Source organism: Tarenaya hassleriana, unplaced genomic scaffold (assembly GCF_000463585.1).
Source record: "Tarenaya hassleriana unplaced genomic scaffold, ASM46358v1 Cleome14, whole genome shotgun sequence".
Classification (NCBI taxonomy): Eukaryota; Viridiplantae; Streptophyta; class Magnoliopsida; order Brassicales; family Cleomaceae; genus Tarenaya; species Tarenaya hassleriana.
In genome coordinates this window covers 1,049,176-1,059,289 of record NW_010964598.1, presented here as the reverse complement: position 1 = coordinate 1,059,289, position 10,114 = coordinate 1,049,176, and the positions used below count along the sequence as shown (strand labels likewise).

At 35.0% G+C, this 10,114-nt stretch overlaps 2 protein-coding genes across 9 annotated transcripts in view; one reads left to right on the top strand and one right to left on the bottom strand.

The window, feature by feature from the left end:
• LOC104808109 overlaps nucleotides 1-851 on the top strand; it is a 1,081-nt gene extending 230 nt beyond the window's left edge. The window contains exons 1-3 of the mRNA XM_010533647.1: nucleotides 1-236; nucleotides 566-610; nucleotides 717-851. The exon at nucleotides 1-236 is cut by the window's left edge and continues 230 nt beyond it. Of these exons, the coding sequence (XP_010531949.1) occupies nucleotides 1-236; nucleotides 566-610; nucleotides 717-774 (339 nt within the window). The 3' untranslated portion in view covers nucleotides 775-851. The remainder of the gene's footprint in view (nucleotides 237-565; nucleotides 611-716) is intronic.
• A 4-nt stretch (nucleotides 852-855) lies between these two features.
• Nucleotides 856-7,149, bottom strand: LOC104808110 (camelliol C synthase-like). Of its 8 annotated transcripts, none has more exons than XM_010533649.2 (18): nucleotides 6,875-7,143; nucleotides 5,122-5,307; nucleotides 4,647-4,736; nucleotides 4,356-4,553; nucleotides 4,199-4,283; nucleotides 3,859-3,919; nucleotides 3,553-3,658; nucleotides 3,275-3,466; nucleotides 3,079-3,192; nucleotides 2,863-2,982; nucleotides 2,654-2,776; nucleotides 2,473-2,571; nucleotides 2,307-2,363; nucleotides 2,025-2,215; nucleotides 1,762-1,939; nucleotides 1,585-1,665; nucleotides 1,405-1,488; nucleotides 856-1,181 (listed from the first exon to the last, which is right to left on the bottom strand). In XM_010533649.2, the coding sequence occupies exons 1-18, from the start codon at nucleotides 7,079-7,081 to the stop codon at nucleotides 1,065-1,067; spliced, it is 2,289 nt and encodes a 762-aa protein (XP_010531951.1). In that variant the 5' UTR covers nucleotides 7,082-7,143; the 3' UTR covers nucleotides 856-1,064. The 8 variants fall into 8 exon arrangements, with proteins under 8 accessions (XP_010531951.1, XP_010531955.1, XP_010531952.1 ...); XM_010533653.2 differs by having other exon boundaries at nucleotides 4,647-4,714; nucleotides 6,875-6,984; XM_010533650.1 differs by lacking the exon at nucleotides 6,875-7,143 and adding an exon at nucleotides 5,386-5,439.
• Nucleotides 7,150-10,114: the final 2,965 nt, after the last annotated feature.

Here is a 10,114-nt window from a genome sequence, read left to right as displayed (position 1 = left end):
GTTGTGATGGCCTCGGTGGCCGTTGCGGTAGAGCCGCCGCCGCCGGACGCGGAGACGCTGTCTAACGTGCCGCAGACACTTTCCGGCGATTGCGGCGGAGGAGGGAAGGAGTGCGGGAAGCCGAGGATACAGAGGCCGAAGTCGAGGAAGGCGGAATCGTGCACGGTGAAGTGCGTAAACACCTGCATTCGCGGCGGCGACGGAGCACCCGGCGAAGGTCCTCTCAATATCAGAAGGCATGTTCTTCTCTTTTTACCTCTTAATCTGTGGTTAGTGCCAGTAATCACACTATATTAGGTGAATAGAGCTCATTATGATTCCAGTAATATAGTGTGTGTGTGTATATATATATATATACTGAGTCGATGAAAGAAAAATAGAGGGATTATTCTTGAGAAGAACCTAATCTTATGCTGATTCAATGGTCGGTTACAAGTCTTGTCTTCACATTTGGCTCTTGGTAATCACTAAGCGCGTGTGATTAGTGTTGAGTTAATCACTACTGTTGGGTAATTAAGGAGAATAACAGAGTGATGGGGGTGGCATTTTAATTTTATTTTAATAGGCCATTGGTGGTGTTCAAGCAAGGATTCAGAAGCCGTAATTACTGGTAAATCTCTTCTCCTTTTATGAAACTTTCTGAAATTCCTTAATGCCGTCATAAAGTATGTCTTTTTTTTTTTCTGATCATAGAATATGTTTTTTTTGGGTCAAAGCTTGGTGGAATGCTCTGATATCTGCAACTTAATAGGAGATGGTGACTACGGACCTTGAAATGGCTTTTATTGTTAATAGGAAAGGGCATCCATTTGTAATCATATATTTTATATTTATATATATATATGATCATATGAGTGTGACTACAACAACGGTGGATAATTGGATTCACAAACTTTCAACTCCAAAGAATGAATGATCAAAAGACACATAAAACACACACCAGAAAAGAAAAGAAGATTGGAGAGAGAGAGAGAGAGAGATTGAGAGAGAGAGAGAATGGACACAAAAGCAATGAAAGCGCAACTACTTCTCATTCAGACAGGAAGCTCTGCGTCAAAACTTCATCACATGGGAGACGACGAAACTCGTCTGCGATACTCAGCAAGAGCCCACAATGGGAAGGTGTTTCTGTAAGCACTGTAGTGCAACATGCAGTTCTTCATGAACGCCCCCGTTATCTCCTGCATCCATACATATATAATTCACCATTCAAAACCTTACTCTGAATCTAGAGTAAGACATGCTGTAAAAAAAATGATCCAAATGGCTTAAAACCCAAGTTGAAATTAAGAGCATTTGGGTCCAGGGTTTGCTTATATACACCCTTTGCAAGAATCTTGAAGTTTTTAACTTTTCAGCAAGTCACAATTTCCTATTAACCGGGTTTCGCATTTCAAAGCGTACCTGTTGAGGAAAATCTCCCTTTTCCAACTGAGAATTGATGATCAGCTTCGCAGCACGGTGAAGAGGATTCGGATCTCTCTCAGCCTGTTATGTAAAGAGCATATGAAACAATGTCTTTTAAGATTATCATGTGATGCTTACCAATGGTGAAACAAGCAACTTATTCTTGATAGTTTGAACCTGTCCCGAATGAAGTAGACCCATCATAGCCCATGAGGTTTGGACAAGGTTTGATCTTTCCCCGTCTAGTTGCACATATCTCTGCACACGAAGTATATATTGTTGGCAGGAACCAGGTAAAAGGTGAAATCGATTTGTCTTAAAACTTTACGGTTAGAATACAAGTCTACAACTAACCTTTTCAGGACATGATAGATAGCTTTCTCCCCAACCTCCGTTATCTTTCTGTGTTGTAAGAAGGAAATGAACGCCTTTGCGTGTGACCAGACAGTTGTCGTAAGTCTTACCAGCGGCTGCTAGGCCTGTAAGAGCAAACCATGTACCATATGTGAAACAAACTCCCCAGCTTCCATACCTGTCATTTGAAAGAACAAGTTTTTTCATAGGTTTTGCTGAATATTTGAGAATATTTTCGGACCGTATCTGTGATAGTAAGGTACCATGAACCGTCAGGCATTTGTATGCGTTGTATGTATTCCACGGCTTTCTCTATAAAGATATCGATCTCTTTTGCCCTGTGATCTGGGTACAGTTTCCTGAACAGAACCAATGCTTGGATTGCTGATGAAGTACATTCGGCATGCTGATACTCAATCATAGTGTCGGCGAAAAATTCAATGGCATTGAACAACTGAAAAGCGAACAAAAGATGTTTCAGGAACTTTATCATAAAATCTCACTATTTTTTGCGGCAAAACATCTTTGATGGTTTCAGCTCTTACTTCCAACCATCCGTATGCACGGGCCGGCTCCCATGCGGTCACACCTCCATTTTTGCTCTGCAACAAGTTCTCCGTATAGAAAATTAGCAGATGTAAATTTTCTAATCACAGCCGGAAAATTGGAGAACTTTTGAGGAGATGGGTCCAATGAATGATAATGCCTCACCTGTAAAGACAGTATGATATTAACAGAATCATAGAGTCGTTCGGGATCCATTTTGGGGCCTACAATGTCCGACGGCATAGTTGACAGCATCAGGCAACACTGCAGAAGCAGGAAGGATATGTAAATTAATACATGATTGCTAAAGTCATTGTAATTTGCTCTGCTCCAATGATCTGACAACCTTTAAGCCATCAGCTGTGCAGTCTGAAACTTGCCATCCATGATCTCGGTCTGAGAAAGTCCATGCCCCTTTGGAAATATGACGACACATGCTCTTGAAGTCATCAGAAGGATTCTCTGTAACCTTCGGATTCCAATTAGGTATGAAACATTCAATTATTCAGTCAAATGTTTTTAAGTTGCAAGAATATACAACAGCTGATACCGAACCTGAGACATCTTTATGAAGTTGTGTCCTCTCTTGAGTACATCCGAGATCTCATTGGAGAGGTTACTTGCAAGTAAAGCTTGAATCGCAAACCCTGTATCCCATTGCTGACTTCCAAAGGTCTGCATAAATCCATAACAATAAGACATTTTCTATTTTTGATTTTTACCAATTCTTAGCTAGTAGACATAAAGATTGGATTTTATAATATCTCTTACCTGCATTTTCATTCCGTCTTCTGCAATCCACAAGAAATCAGGGATTCTAGCAAGGTGTTTCTTGAAATAATCCCCATTCGGATCTTCAACCCAACAAGCCAACATGCATAGTGCCTGCAGAAAGAAGTACCGAGTTTTACAACATGCAACTCAAAGAAATCATTTCAAGCATATCCATTCTCAATAGGGCGCTAACCTTTTCAATACATCCAAGGGTGATATAACGACTATTCTCGTCTTCATAATGTATGTGTTTCATTGCCACCTTAAGAGCCTTTTCCCTAAGAAGCTTGTTCAATGGCCAACGTGTAAGGAAAGGCTCCATAAAGGTATGAAGACAGTCCCATATCAGATCTTGAATCAAAGGATGGGGATAGTACAAATCTTCCTACAAGGAAAAAAAATAGGAAAAGTTTCTCCAAATGTAACTTCTAGAAAACGTTTTTTGAGGAAGAATATGGATCGAGTTTACACCTTTGCACATAGATGACGAGCTTTGTTCCAGTTGATTGTTTCATAAGGCTGTAAGTACAGTTCCTCACGTAGTTGTAGAGCAAGAGGTGTTATTTGAGCTACAAATCTCTTCCCATAAAGATACGACAAAGGCATGTAAACCGTCCGACAGTAGCACAACATTTTTGCTGCATTTTCCATTTGCATGAATATTATAAAAAAAATCAACTTGTAAAATGCAGTTTCTGATGATCAATTATCATATCTCTAAAGAGCAACAGATAAGGAGAAAAAAAAGGAAGAGAAAATCAACATTCCCTTACAAATCTCTTCCCATAAAGATACGACAAAGGCATGTAAACCGTCCGACAGTAGCACAACATTTTTGCTGCATTTTCCATTTGCATGAATATTATAAAAAAAATCAACTTGTAAAATGCAGTTTCTGATGATCAATTATCATATCTCTAAAGAGCAACAGATAAGGAGAAAAAAAAGGAAGAGAAAATCAACATTCCCTGTAGCTTATCAACAGAAAAACAGAACCTAGACCAGTAGAAAACGGGAACATCACGAATTTAATTGCAGAAACGAAATCCTAGTAACCTGTATCTCCAAATCAGTTTGTAGAAATAAGTATCAAATTCAAAATGTTACTAAAACAAACCAGGATGTATCGGAAGAAAGGAAGGAAGGATCCAGAACTCAGGGGGCATCGGATTGCTTCCAGACCAATCAAAGACACCGAGTATCTACAAACACCATACTATAATCAATACATCCTCCTAGTTATTTTATGGTAAACTAATGAATCGAGCTATTACCGAAAGCCAAGCTTTTCCCCAAGAAGGAATGTACGTTACGCCGCCATGGCCAAGAATCCATTGTCGGGCCCTTCTACAAGCGTTTTCTCTTCCTCCATCCGGACCTTCTCCAAGTATACGCATACATATGTAATTCAGGGCAGTGCAGAACATTGTGCTGTGACCTTCTATGTGTAGTCCCCACCCTCCATCCTCGTTCTGGAAAAAGAAAACAGAAGGTGAGCCAATTCTTGACATGAAAAGGAAACTATATATATGATGGATTTCGTTGTGGAACCATATTTGATGTACCTGGTGACAGTATATGTATCGGAGGGCTTCTTTTCGATGCTCTGCAGTGAATACCTCATCAAGATAACCTGTGATGTACAGACAGAATACCTGCAAATAAGATCAAGTTGTGATTGAATAGGACAGGGCAAAACTCATTTCATACTTTAGGCGTCAAATCCAATGCTTGTAAAATCGAATGTACTTTGTGATCAGCACAATATTCATCGTTTCAAACGTTACTATTGAATGACGAGTTTCTGTAGCAATCGGAGCTTATTCTGCTAAGATTTTGCTCCGCATAGCAACTGAAGTTTCTGGGAAAGCAAAAGAATTCCTTCTTTTTAGACGTTCCATTTGCAACAAAACAAAATCGCACCGTTACCAATTTCAATCTCGTTCCTCCTTTTCCCTCCACAGAACATTAGAAACCCTAGTTCTACAATCGGTGCAGAATATTCAGGGAATTGAGATTGAAAGCGGAAAATCAACTCACCAACGGCGGGAGGAAGAACAAAGGACCGGCGTTTTCGGCCGGCCAGTGGCCGTCGTCGGACTGCAACGCGGAGAAGAGTCGGACTCCTCTCCGTAACGCATTGGTCAGCGTTTCGTGCGTTATCTTCTCGGCGTCTGCAACCTTCACCGGCGGTATCAGTTGCTCGAATTTCTTCTCCTTTAGAAACTGTGCAGACAAAAATGCACATGAAGTTTTAATTTGAAAATAAATATACCGACTTTTCCAAAAATATTAGAAAAATACACAAACTCCAAAACATCCATCATTTTTCTTCACGATCATTACCACATCACCACTTCTTAAAAAGAATAAAACTTAGAGTTTTATATACACATATTTTTTTTTTTTGATAACCGGGTAAAGCGAGGTCCAAAGGGCACAGACTAATCCCGAACCACATGTACAATCGGTACCACACGTGTGGGATGTGAAGCACCCGAAGATGGCCGGAGGGGAAATCTCCATACCCTGAATGTTGAACCCACGACCTCTTGTTCAGGAATTGAACTGTCAAACCAACAGAGTTGGGAGATCCCCAGTTTTATATACACATACATACACATACGTACATATATATACACATACACTTACATATATACACATGTATACATATATATGTATATGTATGTATATATGTATGTATATGCATGTGTATAGAAGAATTTTATTTTTCTAAAATGGGGACGCATAAAATGTAATGCGACTATATAGTTAGTTTAACTACTTGCTACGTTAGGAAATGGTGACACGGCGACTTTTTTATATAGAAAATTGATAATTGTTTTGGAAATTGATGCTTCTTTTAACATTTTAAAAAATAATATAATTTTTGGCAACTAAAAAAAAATTAGTATGTATATTATTATAAAAAGTTGATATATTGTTTTAATATATTTTAAAAAGGCGATATAATTTTTCTAGAATTTTGCTCTAATATTTATATATGTGTGTGTATATATAGTACACTTTATTTTATAAAAATATGTAATACACTTGGAGCTTAGGGTTTTCGTTAGATTTGAATCAGACAAAATTTATTCCAAAATATTAGTAAAATAATACATTAGTGTGACAATAATGGACAAACACTTTTTTTTTCACAATTTTTATAAAGTGGGCATTTTATATGTCCTTGTGCGTTGGCGTTACTTTCTTCTATCAACTCTAGGTTTTATAATCTAAAATTTTAGATTTTAACAACATATCGGTTAAATTAAATTTTCAAAGAGTTATTTGAGAAAGAAATAAAAGAAAAAAATTATTACTTTTACCAAAACACCTAAATATTTGGGTTATTTTTCTAAATTGTTTTGAAGAAAAAATTGCGTTTAGTATAAATCGAATTTAATTTAATTGTATATAATTTTTCTTTCAAATTAATATAAAAAAAACCCGAACTTGAATAGATCAATTTTTTTCAGAATTGTTTCAAATATATTGTCAAGAAACAAAAAGGGTTTAAACGTGTGAATCGTAAGACTATATTTACACATGCATTTCTATGTTTTCCTTCTCTATAAGAGATCATAACTTGTTTTAAACCGGTTTAATCCGGTTTACACAAATGTAACCCTAACTTGTATTCGAATATTTAATTAACCCGTTCTCATGAATTCATAATAAAAACTTCTGGTCTCCGAACTGACCGATTAGCCACAACAAGAGAATGAAACGTGAAAAATACTAAGAAGTGTATATATATATATATATATATATATATATCATTAGATACCTGCATTCTCCATAAAAGGTCGCTACTAGCTTTAATACGATAACGGTTCTCGTAGAAACTCCGTCGAGACTCCTCGACGGCGGCGAGTTCCTCCGGCGAACCGGCGTCGGCATCGAACACCCATGTCTGCCGTCCGAGGAAGTTGTTCGTACTGTACAAGTAATCAGTGTCCTCTTTCTTTCCCTCTCCTATCTTCAACTTCCACATCCTCTTATGTATGTCCGTATATACGTATGTTTGTACGTATGTGTATGATCACATGTACATGAACAAGCACTTTGTATTATATACTACACCGCTGATATATATAGGACGTGTTAGCATGGGCAGACCCAATTGGTTTGATTAAAAAATTATAACTCCTTAGAATTTGTTCCAGGGAGGGAAATATTTGCGAAATGAAATCTGTGTTTATTAAATTGACAAGAAAATATAATCGAAGTAATTACTAGAAAAGAAATCTCAAGTTTATCTTTAGATTTATTCTCTATCTCCCGACAAAACCGGAGCTACGTATTAAGTTTGTAAATGTTATATAAGTGGATCCACGACAGGTCTGGACAGATATATATAATTGGCAAGAGTTTTTATCGTTTTTAAGATTAGTTGATTAGTATATATAACTAAGAAAATTATTTGGTTGATCAAAATAAGAATGTTGAATTTAGATATTATAATTTATTAAAACAAATAGAAGCATAACTATAAATAAATTAATTAGACACAATATAACACGTAAATATATATATATATATATATATATATAGTGAAATTATTTGAGAATTGAATTATTACCGATCCATAACCGTTCACAGTGATCGAGATTCGAGAGCGCAGACAAAGGAGATATCGGTTACCAGTTGAGATATCGTCATAATAACGATACTATTAAAAAACATCATTTATGGATTGTACAACTATGGATTTAAAAAAAAATACAAAATAACTTAACAAAATTTGTATATTCTTACGAGAAAAATATATTTTAACGCTAATTTTTAGGTATAAATTCATTAGTATACTCCAACTCCTTTCAAATTTATCGTATAAATCTTCGAGTCTCTATAAAATATTTAGCAAAACAATGATAGTCACAATGAATCATCAAATATTCATATTCATATATATAAAAGTATCGTTGCTACTCAACAGATCGTGGACGAGTGGTCAAGTTTGGAGTAAGAGGTAACTCCACTTTGAAGTTAAGTGTTCGATTTCTGACTGATGGGAAGAGAAGTAATTTCTGGGTTTATATGATTCATATATAAAGGTTGTTCCCGAGCCAGAGATTTATCTAGTCAGCGCGTCCGAATGGTAGTAGTTAGGGATCCTCCGTTATAAAAAAAAAAAAGTACGGTTGCTATAATCGGGAGAAGACACGTGTCCATATATATTTTTTTTAAAAATTCTTCCTATATTAATAACTAAAGTCAAGATATTGAATTAACTACATTTAAAACTCTAACGGTCTTTATATATTTTTGTGATATAATAACGGATTCAATTCGATGTCGCAAAGCTCGAGGAACAAAAATTAAAACAGAAGATGAACTAGTCATTAATGAATGTCTTTGACATCTATATAAATGCGAGTAGATTTACTTTTTGCTAATATATAAAATATTTCAAGTTCCGACTCCACCTCTGTTTAATTTAAAATTTGGTTCGAGTTATTGAAGGAAGTGTGTTTTATATTATATTTATTATTATTTTTTTCATATATCAAACTTCTCTATTTGCAGTAAACAAATCAGTGGATTCGGTATGGCACCTCCAGTTTTTTCTATTGTTTATTTAACATTAATTATTTTTAGGTAAAATGATATTTTTCTATACGAATGCAGCAAAATATAACTTTTATTTGACGAAAAACTATACTTAAATTCAAAATTTCTCAAATATTTATACGAATGATTAAAATTAACAATAATTACATACATAATTATCATTTTCGTTAAAATTTTTTGGATTCTGTAAACTAATGAATTAATTAGTTAGATAATTACTATAACTACCGTATATGTCAGTGGATAAGCTAATAGAATCCGAAATTTTTTAACAAAAATGATGATTATATATATAATTACTATTAATTTTAACCATTCGTGTATATATTTGAAAAATTTTGAATTCCAATGTAGTTTTTTGTCAAATTAAAAATAAGTATATGAAAAGTTTACATTTTACTAAATTCGTATAGGAAATATCATTTTTCTTGAATATCCTCTGTGGTATAATTTTTAAAACTTGATCGTTTTTTACATTTCAAATACTAGATTGGAAAATTTAGATACATTTTTGTTTATTTAATATCTGTATCAAATGCTTACAACATTTATAAAAAATAAATTATCAAGATACCTATAATTGTTAATTTGCAAGACAGACGGTTTTCTACCGTGGTTCCAAATATATCGACGTGAGAAGAAGGCTCATCAGAACATGCCAACACAAAAATATTTCCATCCATATATGTGACAGCATAGTGTATATGCATATTGGCATTAATGGACATATATATTAAATGATATAATTTTCAAAATTCATTACCAATATTGTTTTATAAAGGTTATGGTCATATGTAGGGCTTCGTCTGCCATCAATGTCGTCGCCTTTCTTGTGGTTGAAACAGGCGCCGAGTAATTAATTTTTTGCATAACGTTTGCGCACATACATACATACATACATACATACATACATATATATGTATTCATAGTATCATACCTGTTTTTGGACAATCTTATGATTAGACCCTCAATCATATATAGATTTAAACAAGTTGTTTCGTGTAAATATGTGTTTGAAAACTATAATATTTATTTATTTCATATCATGTCTAAAAAACTAGTTCTTCTCAAGAATTCATCTCGGAATTAATTTTTTTATCATCACATATTATTATAAAAATTTATTATTAAATTTAAATAAATAAATTAATATAAATTTATAACAGAAAATTGGATATCTTGATAAGATAAGGATGGAGAGTGGACTGTTTTATAATCATTAAATTTTATGTTGCATTTAATGCGTTATCTTCAAAAGTCGTCGGTACAGATATCGGCGTGCGTGTACAGTTGGAACACAAACGTGACACGTCATATTTCCTTTGCATTCAATTCAAACGAAACTTGATCGCATTAGTATGGAGAACATTTAATAGGTTCAAGCACCGCCATCGTCCGTCTCTCCACGGCAGCGGCGGTGGGGGCGATTGCGGCGGCGGTTGTGATGGCCTTG